The 17,063-nt window shown below is 49.0% G+C and overlaps 1 protein-coding gene across 3 annotated transcripts in view; it reads right to left on the reverse strand.

Moving 5' to 3' along the window:
- The window catches only part of LOC133155714 (roundabout homolog 2-like), a 97,309-nt gene extending 80,455 nt beyond the window's left edge, over positions 1 to 16,854 (reverse strand). For all 3 annotated transcript variants that reach the window (XM_061281225.1, XM_061281226.1, XM_061281224.1), the window contains exons 1-2: positions 16,185 to 16,854; positions 9,242 to 9,568 (exon numbers count right to left, since the gene is read on the reverse strand). In XM_061281225.1, the coding sequence (XP_061137209.1) occupies positions 9,242 to 9,568; positions 16,185 to 16,239 (382 nt within the window). In that variant the 5' untranslated portion in view covers positions 16,240 to 16,854. The remainder of the gene's footprint in view (positions 1 to 9,241; positions 9,569 to 16,184) is intronic.
- Between the last annotated feature and the right edge of the window lie 209 nt (positions 16,855 to 17,063).

Consider the following 17,063-nt stretch of genomic DNA (forward strand, 5'->3'; position numbering starts at 1 on the left):
AGGAAGGAAGGAAGGAAGGAAGGAAGGAAGGAAGGAAGGAAGGAAGGAAGGAAGGAAGGAAGGAAGGAAGGAAGGAAGGAAGGAAGGAAGGAAGGAAGGAAGGAAGGAAGGAAGGAAGGAAGGAAGGAAGGAAGGAAGGAAGGAAGGAAGGAAGGAAGGAAGGAAGGAAGGAAGGAAGGAAGGAAGGAAGGAAGGAAGGAAGGAAGGAAGGAAGGAAGGAAGGAAGGAAGGAAGGAAGGAAGGGGCGTAGATCTTTGCCAAGGGTGGACAAAGGAGCTCAGAAGAATGAGACAAAAGAAAAACTAAATAACCACATACAACGAAATTTGCCCTTGAAATTTTTCAACAAAGGGGTGAAAGGTGAGCTGCAAAACATTTAAGTCCACGTGGCGTCGACATAGCAGGAAAAACTCGACACAATCAAAGCCGGCCAAGCCTGAGCTGTAAGCTTTGTTTTTCTTGTAGCCTGGAGGACACTGAGGAGGGAGGGAGGCAGGCAGGAAGAAGCCACCTGATGCCATCACGCATCCTCGCATGGCCTCCTTTTGTAGCCCAAAGAGAAAGACAGCATCAAACAGGAGACAAGGTTCACTGCGGGACGCTCTTGTGCCATCACAAAGCCGGCCCCCGATGCCTCGTTAGTCGAGGGGGCGACGACGAGCCGCCCGTTGGCCCCGCAATAAAACGCACCTGTTCCGAAGGGGGTCCAGGCCCTCAGCGACCCTTTTCACGCGTTTCGCCAAGATCGTTAAAGCCGACGATGGCCACCATTAAAGGGGCTCAAGTGGGGTTCCAACGTGCTTATTTGACATTTCCACCAACGGTGACAACACGTCTCGTCATACAAAGCATGCTCAAGCCAAATATGCGGACATTTGTTCCGGCGCCGTACGCCGTCCAAAGCGCTCCAAATGACGATGACACGCACTATATATTGCACCTTTTGAAAAATCGCCCAAAATGGCAATTTTGACTTGCCACGGGTCCTTTTAACTCAGTTAATATCTTTGACGTCTATAACCCGTCAATGGCACTGAATGACTTAAACATTGTTTATTCTCCAAGGCTGCCTGCACTTTGATTCTTGAGAATGCAAAAGCCCTTAAAACGTTCATTTCTCTGGCCCAACAATAAGAACGGAAAATAAATTACAAGGCCTAATTAATGTGCTTTGAGTTTTAGGTGTGTTTATAAAACCATTGAACCAGCAAGACTAATTTAGAGAATGCGCGGCGATGCCTGCGGTGACAATTACATTCCTTCCCTGTCAACAGCTGTCGCCTCACATGTTGCTACCCGCTACCATTGGTCCCCAACATCCATCAGGCCCTCCTAATGTGTTGGAACCCCCGCGGCCCCGCCCACATGGACCATCAGCCTCTTGGAAATTACAACAGGGAAAGGTCACACCATCCAATTAGGATGCAACGCCGGAGGGTCCATCGCCGAGCACCCTCGGAGCACATCATAGATTCTCCATTTGGCCCAAAACGGACGAGCGGCCCCAGTTTGGATTGATTGCGGCGCGGCTAAACGAGGTGCCGGCCGCCGCTTTAATGGACGACCATGCGGGTGATGTATGCCTCGCTCCAGATTGATACTCGGTGTCACGGCATTTGAAAATGTCGCAATTGGTTTGTACCGTATGATGAAGCGTGTCATTGTCGCTTCGTGTACTGACCCGGCGACGACCCCCGCCCCCACCCGGATCAATGGGGTCTCCGATCGAGATCAGATCTAGCCCTGCCCACTGACTGCATCCTCAAACTGTCATACTGCCCCGCCTCCTGAGAGGGCTTTAGCATCCACTAGTGGAGAGCGTTGTCTTTTCTTGGCACACAAAGACACACGTTGAGAAAGACAGGGCGGGTCAGTGAGCTTTGAGCCAATCTGGGCCAATTAGGGACAAGTGACAGCGCAGCTACTCGTCGGTGACACAACTAGACCACGGAACCAGTAGCAACAGCCCACAGCTTTCCACCTCCCCTTCAAACGAATACCACTCGGAATTCAAACAGCACGCCGACATCGATACTGAATTAGAGGATGGCGAGAATACAGCTGAGGTGGATGGTTAAACAGTGTGGGAGGTGCCGCCTCCCCCTCCCCTCCACACAGACCCCCCCCCCCTCTCCCCGCCTGTCTGCCTCCATCCGTCATGCTCGAGCAGCTCTCCTGACGTGCGACGTTGCTGAGCGATGCTGAGGCGACTTCAACGACCTTTGACCCCTCCGTTGAAAACTTGTGAACCTCAGACAGGGGGAAGCCAAACAGCTTGGTAGGGGAATGGGGCGGACACGTGGACTTAAGGGGGCAGGGAGAAGGTTAGGGAGGGTGCTTGGGATGACCACTGGCAGCTGTTATTGGCGCACCGCCTTCTTCCTGTCGCCACATAATGCCGCCTTCCCGGAGCGCAAGGAAATGGCAAGCAACCTGGTTGCAGGGCTGTCGGCGGCGCCGGGCCTCGTGTGATTAATGAGACGGGGCGCGGCGCAACGGGGAGCTCGGTGGCACGCGCCGCGCTAACGTTAACAGCTAAAAGTCACCTCACAGTCTTAAAAAAAACAAACCCGCAAACATCATCCATGTTTCGTTCACCCTTGAGCGAGTGCATAAAATATGCGGCCGGCGGGTGGATGAGGGACAGCCTGTGGGCCGCGCTCAACAGCTGCCACTCCAAGAAGGTAATGATGCCACGTTCCCCGGCCCACAATCCCCCGCTGTGGGTGCCGGAGTGTGAGGGCTGCCGCTGCTGGCACGCGGATGCAATTGGGAGCTGGTGGGGGGGTTCTGAAATGAAAGCTAGGACCATAATTGAATGGGCCCTGACAAGAGAGGGGCGCCTCTGGGACTCTTTTTTTTTTTTTTTTTTTTAAATATATAATGAGATCCACCCACAAACAATAACTAAATTTCAATAGTTTCATCTGTTATGGTTCAACTTTGGCAGCAATTGGCCAAAACGGAGCCTTGTAAATAAAATAAGTATCAGGGGCTGTCAAATGGGAGATGTCAAATGTCGCTGCGTTTAATGGGAGAAATAAAACCATTTGGAGAGTACCTTTCCACCGGCTGCCTAATTCCTCCGCCCCGGTCGGCATTGAATTTCAGATGAATGAAATCTCAAACGGTTTTGTTCTTCCCTTCTCAATAACGCCGCCGCCCTCATCAACGTCCATTATCGAGCCACACATTAGGCTTTTATTAGAAAAGTCCGCTAATTTCATTTTCAATAAAGCTCTCGCTTGCGATTAGATTCGTTTTCACCGAGACCATTTTCAATTGTTATCATCGACGCCCAGTTAGGCAGCAGTAATTTAGGAGATGGAAGCAATGGAGGGGAGAGGCGAAAGGGGGAGGGGCTTGTAAGAAGGCAGGATGCTGAGGAGCCAAGGCAAGCCAAGGTCCGGTTCCCCCGAGAAGCGTCTGAAGGCCCATTGTGATGTAAAAAGAAGCGGGACAGCGTCGCAAGGGTTAAGAGCGGCAGACGTCGTCATAGCTTTCGGGGGCCATTTGTCATAAAGCAGGAAATGAGGTGAAACTGACAATGATTTATGTCGGAGTTTGCCGCATTCACAAGAGAAGCACACAAGTGGAGGAACAAACACGATGACAGATGCCGGGTATCCCCCCGGCCCCAAATTGAACGATGGGCGCTTTTCTTGCTCTGACAAGAGGAATCACTCGGACTTCTCCTCCTGGAGATGCGGCAATTGTTGGCGCCGCCGTTCTCTTGGGGTCGAGCGATGGTCAATCGATGACCGGTCGCGGGGTCGTGTCTGGAGCGGGGGCCAAAGGTGGGATATCTGGATCCATCCGGGTCATCGACGGAGATAAATCACGCCGACAACTTCCGTATGTCGGGGAGTCCGACCGTGTCTGACCTTTCCTACCGTCCATCCGTCTTCTGTTCAGGCTTTCAGGGTGCTGGAGCCGACCTCGGCTGGCCTTGGCCGGGTCGCCGCTCAATTCATAATATAACTGACTTGATGAAGTCGATTATAATTCACTGAATCATTATTGGCCTTCAACACGTTTGATATGTCGGGCTAGCAAAGAAATATAGTCCATTAAAGCGTCAACGCGTCAGGTGCATGAACTAACCTGCAATTAACTGCAAATGTAAACGGCTTGGCATATTTTCCACATTTTCCGCAACCTCCCACTTAGCGGCGCCGCCGCCAAATCGATATTCATGAAGTGTCAGAGTTATAATTCACATGCTCGTTCCACGTACACACCGGGGGACCTTTGAAAAGGCGGGGAAAAAAAGAAAGTAAAAATGCAAATGATACAGTTAATGTCTGGGCGTGAATACGTCGGGCAATTAAGCCGTTCTTTTTCAGCTCCATTACGACGCCGCGCGCGGGGGTTCATTTTTCCCAATAACGGCACCATTTAGCTCTCAAATGGCACACTGCCGCTTAGAAAAAGTTAGCGGCTGATTGCGTGCATTAGCAGCGACGCTTTTACAAATCACCAGCAAGCGCAAGTGACGTCATTGCTTGTATTTCTGCCTGTAGATTAGGAGAAGCCATCTCGCGCCGGCGGTATCTTCCCAAACACAACCCGACTTCAAGAGAAACATAGGAGGAACTTACGTTAATAGCTCTGCCCCGGTCGGTGTCGAGGCCAGCAGCAGAGGCGGCCAGATAAGATTCTGCTTTGCATTTGAATGGGCTTGTTCTGATTTCGATTCAGTTGGCCTTTGGCCCCGCTTAAGCGATCCGTGCGACGACGGCGGCTCCCCCGGTACGGTCTCCTATCTGGCAATGAGGCGAAGCGTGTTAGCATCCCGTCTGCCATTTTTGTATTCATTTGTTAATTTATATTCATTTGTTTATTTATTTTATTTTTCCAGGGATTTATTCATTTATTTGGATTTACCTTTCGGAAGACTGACAAGCTGAAATAAACACCACTGACTGTTTGACATGCCAGGTTAGCCTCATCTGGACGCCGAACTTCCTACGAATACAAGAGTCAAAGGAAGGCAAAGGAAGCACGGATTTCTGAACGCCATCAAATGCTTGGCTTTCATGTGGTGGGAGGGAGGGAGTGATGGAGTGAGAAGAGACGGAAGGATCGGGTTTCAAACGCTGGCCTGCAGCTGTCCACGGCCACGAGCGTCCCTTACTGCAAAATGTAATCGGAGACGGGCGCGATCTCGAGCCGTGTCGTCGAGAAATCACTAAGTCATGACATATCCGGTGACGCGAGAACTGCCGACGGTTATGCTGCGGGAAGATTTCATTCATCGGACAACTGTAATCCATCCATCCATCCCTCCATCCATCGCAAGGTGGATCAATTGCAGCCGTACTCGCTTCAAAGCCAAATTGTCCGCCACCTGAACTTCAGCCCTCAACGCAGTCACCTTCTCTATGCTCCTGGTGATGGATTATCATTTTCAGGGCTTCTTGGGGGAGAACCTGCGGCAACTGGCTTGAAGAATTAAGGTCCGAGGGCAGAGAGGGGAGGGCAAAGGGTTCTTTAGGGGTCACAGGATCCAAACCACCCCTGAGTGATCCGCAGAGATTCGACAGAAGGTCGCAGCAACACTCACTTGTTCTCTGGCCCTTTCCTCAGTAAAAAAACAACAACAACAAAAAACACAACCGTACCACAACAGCCTGAAACTGTAGGCCAGAAAAAAATTAATGGAGGCTCGAATAAATCACCGATATGAAACCAATCGATGTGAAACCTAAAATCAAAGCGGAATCCAGCCATTAAAGCAGAAGCCCAGCAGCGAGTCTGTGCTTTGGACTTGATCAATAATCGGCCCGCAGATACGTATCAATAATTTAGAGTGCAGTCTGGCAGGCAGGCTCATTTCAACCTTTTCTTACACTCGTTTCTGCATGTTTAACAAAAGGGGAAGAAAAAAAAAAAAAGAAATTAAAAAGAACTCAACGCTGATTTTTTTTTCATGATGATTGGATTGTGCAGGTGTTGCTAAAGTTCCATTTAGTAAATGTCAATTAGACCCAAGCCAATGTTCTGATTTCACATCCAAACCGGAGCATGCGTCATTAATGAGCGCTAATGATTGGATTGTTGCCTTCATTATGACTTGAGGACTTCCATGTGGGGATTTTTTTTTTCACCCCCCCTCCTCATCCATCTCGGTTGTTTGTGTGTTGATGATGAGCGCTTGCCACGGCCACCGTCTCATTTGTGGAAAGTCGTAATGAGCGCTCGTCAAAGACCCGCCTGGCTCCCTCCCCACCTGCTCTGGGTCGCTCCCTCTTTTTATGAGCCGCTCCACCCCTCTTCCTCTTTTTCCTTCCTCGCTCTCCCCTCTGCTCCATTTCCTCGCTAATTACTCTGTCGAATGAAACCGAGCCCGCCGCTTAATTGGAGAAGCGGCACATTAGGTGCTATCAGAGGAGACTTTGTTTAAAAAAAAAAAAAAAAAATCAACCAATCCCATTTGAGGAAGCATTTGGAAAAGCATCTGTTTCATTTGCATATTTAGCTCAATACAGTTCCCCGGTGTCTTCATAAAAATGTCTGTAACATGCGAGTGGCTGCTTTGTGGCTCATGCGGCTTTTTGCTGGCCGACGTTGGGCTTAACTTGGCCTTGACCAACAGTGGCAGAAAAAAAAAAAGTCAACGGCGGATCTTCGCCCAGGCCCGGTGAGTCGGGCCAAAGTGTCATCAGCTTGCTTCGAGACAATTCCTGCCCACAAAATTATTTCATGATTTATTTAATTATTCTTATTATTTAATTAAGCAAGCCCAAAAAAAAAGACATTTCCTGCCCACACATTTATTTAATTATTTATTTTATTATTATTTATTTACTACTTAAGCAAGTCCAAAAAAAAAAGTTGCCTTCTCAACAAAATTGCCCCTTTGATGGCCATTTTATGTTTCGAAAATCATATTCAGTAAGCCATACATATAAAGTTGGTGATATTCTTTTTTTTTTTTATTAAAAAATAGAATTTGCACTGTGTGGACTATACTAAAAACGATTGATTGCCTTTATGTGCCCGGCAAATGAGCGCCGACCAGCAGTTTTGGGCTCCTACATTTGCGTGTCACCAGGCTCAAGCGGCATTAAAACAATTACAAGCGCAACCTTTCTGCTTGCGTGCGCCCGATCGGCCGCTACCTGAAGACACCCAACCAATTAACATTTTTCAGGCGCCGCTCTCGCCCCAGGTGAGCGCTGTCACACTTGGGTATACGCACACACACGTACACTCAGCGGCTATATATGCCGCGCCAGCAATTTATTCAGCAGCGCCGCGGCTAGCGTTCCTGACACGAGCTTCACAATGATTTATGAAGCTGCTCATTGACCCGGTTCAGTCGGGAGAAGAGAAAAGGGGGGGGGCAACATCCTTTCTTATAAGCGACAGATCTATCGCGCTGCTTTGACTCTCGGGCACTTTTGGAGACTGAGATTATTTGTCTTTTGAAGGAGAGAAAAGGGAAAAAAATAAAAATCAGCTTTGGAAGCAAAATTTGGTAGGCCTGTCTGCTGTGAAGAAGAAAAAAAAAAGTGTCAGAAAGCCATCTGGGATAAGCATACAGCCTATTTACTGGAGGCTCATGTTGATGTTTTGCTCATCTTTGCTCAAAATGTCAACCACATATACTCGACCGACGCTTTAGTGTGAATAATTGTCGTATTTGTCACAGCAAATGGTCTTTGCATGGCAGTGACTACTGCTGACACGCCATAAAATGAATTTGGAAGCTTTTGTCTTTTCAAGTCATTTCGCGACATGAAATTTTGGTGGCAATATCTATCTTGAGTAGACCCATAAAAAAAGTCCCACCAAGCATTAGCCAAAAAGGAATTTGCTATTTTCGGCCATTTGTGGGCGACCTCCAATGACAAATTTTCCTTTCCTCTACATCGTTGTTGTTGACGGGACGGCCAGGATGACGTTCGGCCTTCAGCCAGGAAAGGCCCAATCCGTTTCAGAGCTGCAATTCAATTATCTGAGCGGGGGTTCATGCTCAGCCACTCGTGAACGGGTGCACGGGGATGGCGAGGTAGCCCCCTCTGCGGGGGCGGGGCGGGGGAGCACAAAAATCATTGCAACACAGATAGCGATTCCAAGGTTGCTTTTTCTCCTGCCATTAGCTTGAGTTGAACAATCACTAGAGGGATGTCAGGGCCTGATAAAGCTAATCACTGTGGTAAGCCAAAGGCAGGGAGCTTAAGCCTCCCACCAGCAGATACCCCCCACCCCCCCTTAGAAAGAGAAAACCAAGAAACCCGAGCCCTGAAAAAGAGCCGGCACAATGTGTGATCATTCCATTTTTGGAGGCTAACAAAGAAAGAAAAAAAATCATCTTTTATATTTAATGTTGAGTCATCAAATTTAGCCCAAAAAGCCAATTGTTTGCATGCCAGTCGCTTGTCTTCAGCCGCTTCCCTTGTGCAGGTTGCATCAAAGGAAGGTGTGCGAGAAATACAACAAGGAGGTAAAACTCCAAATAATCCACAGAGTCCATCTATTTTTTATGAGTTTTCATTTAGACCCGGAGAGCGCCTCTTACAGCGATCAATAGCTCAAGCTGCTGTCACACAGTGTTGCACCTGGGGGGGGGAGGGGGGGGCTTCTTGTAAGGCCCATGGGAAAGCAGGGGGACTAGATCAAAAGGTGGGCACCCCCCCACTATATTCTCCCCAACACATAAGCCAATTTCCTGCAGAGCTCAAGGCAGCAATAACTGGAAATACACTTAAAGGGAAGTCGAAGATGGACTGGAGGCGGTGGAGGAGCTTTAAGGAGCACAAAGAACAACAAGTACGGCCAGAACACCAAAAAAAAAACATTGCAGTGGAATTAGGTTTCCAATCCAAAGTCCCGTGAAGCCACTGGAAAACCACCTGAAGCTCTTCTTCAAAGGTCATTTGATTCAAGGGTCACATTTTTTTGCCCGAAACTTGCTACTGACACAATGTGGTTTAAAAAAAAACAAAAAACATTCCAACTTTGATCCCACCGGCAGATTTATGTCTAGACCCGCCAACAAAAGACTGCTCGTGTTTTGACCTTCTCACCCGTCAGAAATGGCTGCCCCGAACCAAAATGCTAGACTTTCTGATGAATTTCATGCTTGGGTATTTCAGAATTTTTGAGATTTTTTTTTTTTTTGTGAAGGTGAAACGTAGACGCTGTAAAACACTAGCAAATCTTGTATCTCCCAGAGCAAATGAGTGGAATAAACCGAGCAGAGCAGGACGCGAAGAAAAGAAACTGGACTCACATGCCACTTCCAGCGAGGCGTTGCGGCTGACGGCCTCGCCCAGGTAGTTGCGGGCCACGCAGACGTAGGCGCCCTCGTCGGGCTTGCTCCGCCTCCCGTGCACGATGCGCAGGAAGAAGAGCGAGCCGCTGGGCAGCAGCATGCGGTGCGAGCGCGGGTCGTCCTTGTCCGTCTCCACCCGCTCGCCGTCCTTGTACCACTCCACGCTGGGCGTGGGCCGGCCCTCCGCCTTGCAGTTGAGGGTGGCCGGCTCGCCCTTGGACACGATCAGGTCAGAGGGGTGCTCGGCGATCCGGGGCGGCGAGTCCTCCTGGCGCAGACGGGATCCTGGAGCAAGGGGAGAGAGGGAGGGGGAGCATTTAATGATGACGACTGGGTTCGGTTCCAACGCTGTAAACATCCGATTGGGTCACGAAGGTGTCTTGCAAAAAGTCAAACGCAGTCAACGCTGTTGCTGACCAAAACAGCAGCACCTACCAACGCATGTCATCTCAGGATACATTAGCAGTGCTGGCCCTGCACAAATATATGGACTGAATTTTGCAGCTCACTCAGCAACACGAGACAATGCATTCAAAAAAAAAAACAAAAAAAAACATAGCAAGTCCTTTAATCAGCATTTGAACCTGGACAAAAAGCAACCATCTGCTCTCCGCTACGCTACAGGCACAAGCTTGTGGATAATTGGACCCAAGGGTGACCAGCTAACGGAGGCATAAAAAAAAAAAAGTGCCCACACTGCTCCTCCGTACACAAAAGAAATGTGCAAACAAGTCCAAAACTGTTGAGTACACCGTCAGTGTGTGACGTGAATATTTATGTTGGGGGGGGGGGGGGGGGGGGGGTCTCGGCAAGTGTCAAATGCTAATCCCCCCACGGGGGGGGGCGGCGAACCTTGCCCTCCTCCCGATTTTATTAGGGTGGGCGAGCGGCGGGAGTCTGGCAGCTAAGATAAAACTGGCCGAGTCTTGACGCCGTGGCATATTTAAATGGCGGAGGCCATATTGACCCATGAACGCAAGCCAGCCCTAATATGTGCTAATTCCTCCCATTTGCCTGCCATTGATTGGCGATCAGGCTGCTATCTTGCTAAACGGGGCCTCGGACACGGCGGAAAACAGAGCTTGCCGCTGCCATTGAGCATCAATCAAATATTTCAACCAAAAGTGTGCCGCCAGACGGCAGATGTCACAGTACAAAAGTTGGTCATTGACGCGTGCCCGCCTCGTCACTTTTGGCCTTCCGTTGTCCCGCTCTGATTTGAAGAAATGCTCTGGGTCCGTTGTTGTTTTTAATGTGATCACGGCTGCTGTGTAATCAAGTGCTCTCTGCGTTTGAGGCGAGTGCTCTTGACCAGGCTCCAAGCTGCAGGCGCTCCAATCAAAACACGTCCCCCCCCCCCCCCCCCGGACCGCTAAGCTCCAACCCCGGTGTTGGCAAAGGTTTCATTGCCACCACTCGAGGTAAACGGGAGCCCACAAAGCAGCTCATGAAATCAGAAGCGTTACTTTTTGTCTTTGAAATGACTTGCTGTCACTTTGCCAACAAATACAAAAGCTACAACTGGAAAAAAAAAAAAAAGAAAATTGGTTTTTAGCTATTATTATTTATTCATGTTTGCAACAGAAGGCGCTGAACCTTTGATGATCCTTTTCTAATCACTTGAGATAAATAAATAAATGTATAAATCTAAATACAAATAAATAGATTTTAAATAAATAAATACTAAATTGGAGCCCACTGATGAAACCGCAACTCCAAAAACTGAGGCAGAATATAAAAATCTGACAAAATCCAGATCCTGCGGAAACTCTCATCCCTCCTCTACGTCACGTCGGAAGCGGCGACGGCCAAGGAATGACATTTCCGACCACGCGTGTCTCAGAGTCAAGCCGGCTGTACGCTTGAACGGGTCCCGAACCCGAGATTCATCTTTCCGGCCTGTCAGCCGCGTATGAACTGTGCTACGGACTGGCCGCGTCCTGCTCGCCAGCGTTGCATATCTAGCCACGGCGTATTGACTCAGCGACATGTTTTGTTTGCGCTTTTTTCTTGGAATCTATTCATGCGGAAAAGCGATTCTTGTATATTAGCAGGCTTCGGGTTATTTCGCTCTCGCTGATCATTCTCAGCAGGGAGCTTCTATTTAAGCAATTTGCTCCATCTGACTCAAGGATTGTTGGGCAGGAACATCATCAAGAAGCTGAAAATGAGATTGTGTGATGTGACTACATTTCCCTGCTGGTGATTTGGTTTAAAACAAAATCTACTGAGTGTGGGATGGGACACGTGTTAAAACCCAGACTCGGCAAAATTCATTCTGTAACTTGACTGGTGTCAAATAGAAGCGATGAGGTGAACATGGTTTTGAATTCCGTTGTGAATGCTTTGGACCGCTGACAAGCTCCATTAAATCCTCATTGCCAGGTCCAAGCGTGTGAATTTCTGCAACGGTGTGGAACAAAGACTGTTGACATTCCCGTGTTGCGGTGCCGCCGTGCATGCTCGCACAGATGCGATGGGAGAAATCACACACTGCAAAAACTCCCGACTTTGGAGCGTGTGGCTACTTGAAAGAGTGAGAAGAAGCTTTGAGAAGAGCTGAATGGCATCAATTGATTCCTGTTCCTCAAGCCTCGAGCATTGTCCTCGCCGAGCGCTCTGAAAGAAAACGTGTGTGCTTTATTGCTTGTGTGCTGCTGAGTGACTAATAGGGAGGGTGCGGCGTACGTGACGCCGTACCGCCGCATGTCCGTGAAGAACACCTGCCCAGTCCGATTTGATGAGTCGGCAGCCGGCCTTCAACCAAAAGAAGCATGGAACAAAGTCATTCAAGTCGCTATTTGTTTCAGGTGCAGCCTTGCGATTCTGGAATCATGAAAAGCAAGGCAAAGAAGCATTTGTGAGCAATGGGCCGGGTCACTTCCGAGTGGCGCAACGCCATTGATGACGACTTGCTCGAACCAGCTTCGACCTGGTCTAAAAAAAAAAAAGACCACGCTCATTGATTGATTGATGATCAATCGATCGGGCCTTTCAAAACTACCAAAAATAATCACATTAAGTGTTGAAATCTAAAATATTCCAGACAAGAGGTTCAGGGAACAGGAATCTTGAATTAATTTATGTAATTCTTCTAAATTAAGACAAATAAATAAATAAATCCATCAATTGATGAGTCTTGCTGTTCAACGCCGCACTCGGCTGGGTACCTTGAAACTCGAACTCGCCGCATCTGGACCTCAGGGCCGGTGTGAACTGCATCTACACACAGCGTTTGTATTGAATGGACGGGTGCTAGCGGCTGGCGTAGTTGAAACGTTCAAGGGCGCCATTAAGGCTTTATTCCAAACGAGAGTCTGAGCAGGAGCCAGGAGATGCATTAAATCAACTCGCTCACCAAGATGCTACTCAGGAAGCGGCACTTGAAACCTTGTCGTAGGACGATAGCACCTCTTCATCAATTCATTGGACCCAATTCCGATAGATCTTCTATAGACACGTGTGGGCGTGCGTGAGTCACAGGTATGCATTGTGTCGGCGGCGCAGGTGCGAGAGACAGGTGAGGGCACGGTCCTCCCCCATTGGTGGCCTCGACCCGCACAGGTGCACGGCCGTGTTTGAATTCCTCCCTCATGGCGGCGGCGGCGGCGAGATCCGATCGCTGCATATGTGCGCGAAGCAAAGTTGCAGTTTCTTTGAGTGGCTGAGCCAAAGCTATTTTCCACTGTTGTTTTGTGTTTGCCTCAGGGGCGGAAAACATCAAAGATGGAAGACATTTGGAGTCCAAATGAAGCGCTTTCACGCTGGCTCCCACCTAGCATTAGCATTCCGATTAGCATTCCTTTGATGAAACTCGTTTCGGTTCTGCTGTCCTAGCGGGGCTCCCCGTTGCTCTACACTGACAAATATTAAGGGGGAAGGAATTCAAGCGAAATAAAGTATGCATAAACCATGGGTGTCAAACCCGACGCCCGGGGGCCGAAAATGGCCCGCTACGCCATTTTATGTGGCCCGCCAAGACAAATTGCACGTTTTTTTTGTTTTCACTTTTAAAAAATAGAGAAGTTGCTAGCAATTTTTTATCACAGTCATCTTTATAAAATAAAACAGTTTTTACTGGTCTGTGACTTAAACAAACCGTGTCTATGTCTTAGCAAATGTTTACATTTATGGCAAACTGGGGTCATCGTATTTTGATCAACTTTTCAGTCAAATTTTCAGTTCCAAGTGAAGGTACCAAGCCAACTGTAACTGCATAAAGGCAGAGGTGCGTTTTCTTTTTCTTCCCTGTTGTGAAAATGTCATCGCTCTGCTTCATTGCAGCTTAATAAAGCAAAGGTAAAGCGGTGGAAAAGGCACTCCCGTCCCGCTTTGATTTGCTCAACAAAGCGAGGGAAACAAAAGTCGAAGACATTTAGCCCTTTCTTCCATTGTGGGGAAAAAGCAAAGTCATTCCCAAGGCCCGGCCCGGCGTCGACTGCCGGAACCGAGTCGAGGTCATAGGAGCTGACAGGCCTCCGTGTTAGCGCTCGTGTCCGTCCCACCCGAGGACCGGCTGATTGGTAACTCTTGGCTCGCCCGCCTGGCCTTGTTCCCGCCATCTCCGCCTCTTTTGTTCTCGGTGGCGACGCCGCTCCCTTTTTTGATGCTAATCAAAGAATAAACACGAGAGGTCTTGACGAGAGCTCGGCCGACAGCGGGGAGACGAGTCTTTCCGGCGGATCCCGGGATGAAGCTTCCTCATTACGCGGCGGCCCCATTCGGGCAAATGAGCCGCCATTACAATAATGCGCTCCAAACGCGGCCCACTGATGCGGAACCATCACATTTGGGGCGCAGCGGGACACACCGCCACCGCCTCGACTCTCACTCGGACTCATTTTATGGAGGAGGAGCGACACGGCGGAAATGTCGTCTCGCCGTGTGCGGCCTTGACATTTTATCGAACATTTTTGCTTGTATTTGTTTCTGGCCCGATTGGATGATTAAACACAATCTGGGTCAAATTGACCCTGAAACATGATTGCCATTTTATGAGAAACAAATGTATCAGGAGGGTTAATGACTTGCATCTCAATGATTACATTTGATCCGACTCTCCACGAGTCCTTCCCTCTTGAGGATTTGGGTTTCTCTTGACTCGGCATCGGCCGAACCACAAGGCTGGTCGCCAGGGCGGTGAGTGAGGGGAAGGGAGGGGCCGTGGGCTGCCGAGGCCTTGCTGGACCTTCAACCAGTCATTTATGTAAAAAGCGCAGGTTTGCACATCTCCAAGGAATATGCAAGTCATGTTTGCAGCGTTAGTGAGGGGCGGGGCCTCGGTCAAAAGGGCGTGGCCGCAGCATTAACACTACAACCCCCCCCTTTGAAAACCTCGGATCACTCGGGATCAACAAACTCCTACTGTACCCCTGTGATCTGCCAACAAAGACACCCCAAACCCCTCCTTACTAAATTAAGATGCACACCCCCTGCTCGGGTCACGGCAACATCTCCCGTTCACCTTTTCTCGCCCCGCGCGTTAATCACAGCGCCCGGCGCCATTCACACGCCTCGGCTTTGTTGGTGGAGAATACAACTCCGGAGCCTTTTTTTGTCTGCTTAAGTGGACTCTTAGAGGGGGATGCCCCTCCCCTCTTCTCCCCTCGGAGAAAGGATGGAAGGGGGAGGAGAGGGGAAGGAGCCCATGATTAGGGAGATCCGGCGTGAGCGGCAATACCACGGAGCCACTGCTTAGCAACCGCTGGCCCGACACCAAGAGAAGGTGCCGGATAGTCAGAGCCCTTTTTCCAATGAGGAACCTGCATTGAGAAGTTCTTAGGACTCGCTAGACCCTAGACTGAAACTTTGCTTAGTGCACCTTGATGGAAACAAAAAGGAGTGTAGAAGCAGCTGCGAGCATTAAACGCAGAAAAAAAAAAAAAGCAAACGGGGTTTTGCATACAACGCCCAACAAAACGCTTTGCATGAAGCGCCGACGCGTACTAACAAAAGCTGCAGGTGCTGCAGATGACAACGTTGACTCAATGTGAGTCTTTAAAACGCAATTTATATAAAAAAAAAAAAAGGAAAAAAAGCAGCAGTCAGGAAGCCTGAGTGAGTCACACTTTTGTGTGAATCATATGCAAGTCAACAAGTCCATCATTCCGCCATATTGACACGCGGGGAAAAAATTACACAAAGAGCCTTTTTGCATTGGAAAATCAAATATTCACTTCACTTGGTATGACATCAGCAGAAGGAAGCAAAGCCATAACGAGCTCCTCTTCCATTTCGCCATCATGTCATGGTGACACAAGACAAAGACATGTCAAGCTGACTTTTTCATTTGAATCTGAGAAGAATTCGAGAGATGGAAAAACTCGAGGCGCAACTGGACCGGATCAAGCGAAACCTCATGAGTCACACTTCCGATCTCAACCAGGTCAACGTCTCAGCAACAGTTGACACCGATCAAGGTCCGACATGCAGCGAGTCACTTTCTTTCCCTTCAATCTCATCGAGGTCAAAGTCTCAGCAACAATTGACAGCCTCTTCATTCCGGTATGAGCCCGTACACAAAACTCAAAAAGAGGCAACTATTCAATCCATATCAATCTAGACCAAATGAGGCGGCCATCCACAACAGGTTCAAAAGACCTTCTGTTGCATTTCATCACCAATCAGCATCTCCAGCACACAGCCAAGACATTTTGCATTTCAACCGGATTACTTTCAAGGTCCGTTCAGTCAGATTTGTATAAAGACAACAGCACCCGCAGTCCTTATTGCCTAACAATTGCCATTTGCGCCTCATAAAGGTCAAAATCTTAAATACAGTGACTCGACGGTTCAATTTTACAAGGAGCAATTGCCAACTTTTGGGCTAAACTGGCCAAGAAAAAAAAGCAAGAGAAAATATAATAATAATAATAATAATAATAAAACGTCTTCAATTTACCATCAACTTGAAAGCACGATAATCCAGCCAGCAGGATGAACGCGAGTGGACTCATTCTAGCATATTAAAAGATCCACGAGTGGCGCGCAAATCCTCCAATTCAACACAGCGGAGGAGATAGAAAAAAAAGAGAAAAAAAAGACGCGCAGATTTACTCTGCGTAAAAACTGACAAAAATGCACTTTGTGTCCACAAAAAGGAGAAGATCCATGAAGAGGGGGAGTAAAGTAGGTCACCCGGCTGCTCGGGCTTGTTCTTCCACTCAAGTCTCGTCAGCTATCCCGTCTTGGTCCACTCGTTGCACCCACGGGGGGACCTGCTCAAGCCCCGAGGAGCAAAGAAAAAGTCCTTCTAAAAGGCGAGCGTGGCCCCTGCGCACTTTCAGTCGGGGGGCTGCGCTCGGCTCCTCAAGCGCGTCCCGTCGTCAGACGTCGCTGGGCGGCTGCGGTGACGCGCGGCGCGCGCATCAACCGCGACATTCCCACAACAAAACCAAACAAGTTTGGGGGCGAGAAGAGCGGCGTGGAAGGCTGTTAAATGGAAGTGAGTCTCTTCAGAAGCGCGAGGACAACAACAACATCGTCCTGCCCGTGTCGTGTGCCGCCGTCACCGACGCCTCCTAGGACGCACGCAGCGCGCACACTCTTTGCGCAGCCAGCATCGCCCGCACAGGAGCAGGAGCAGGAGCAGGGGCAGGAGCAGGAGCAAGGCAATGCAGGGCGAGCAAGGGCGAGTTGGCTCCGAGCAACACCCAAAGTGCACTTTGACACCGTCCGGATAAGAAAGTTGTATGTCGCTTTAAACGAAACCAATTGTTGACGCGAACATAACAAAATCTGCGAGATGAAAGTATTAAACAAAGGAAAGGACAAAAATGAC

The sequence above is a fragment of the Syngnathus typhle genome, linkage group LG6 (genome assembly GCF_033458585.1).
Source record: "Syngnathus typhle isolate RoL2023-S1 ecotype Sweden linkage group LG6, RoL_Styp_1.0, whole genome shotgun sequence".
Classification (NCBI taxonomy): Eukaryota; Metazoa; Chordata; class Actinopteri; order Syngnathiformes; family Syngnathidae; genus Syngnathus; species Syngnathus typhle.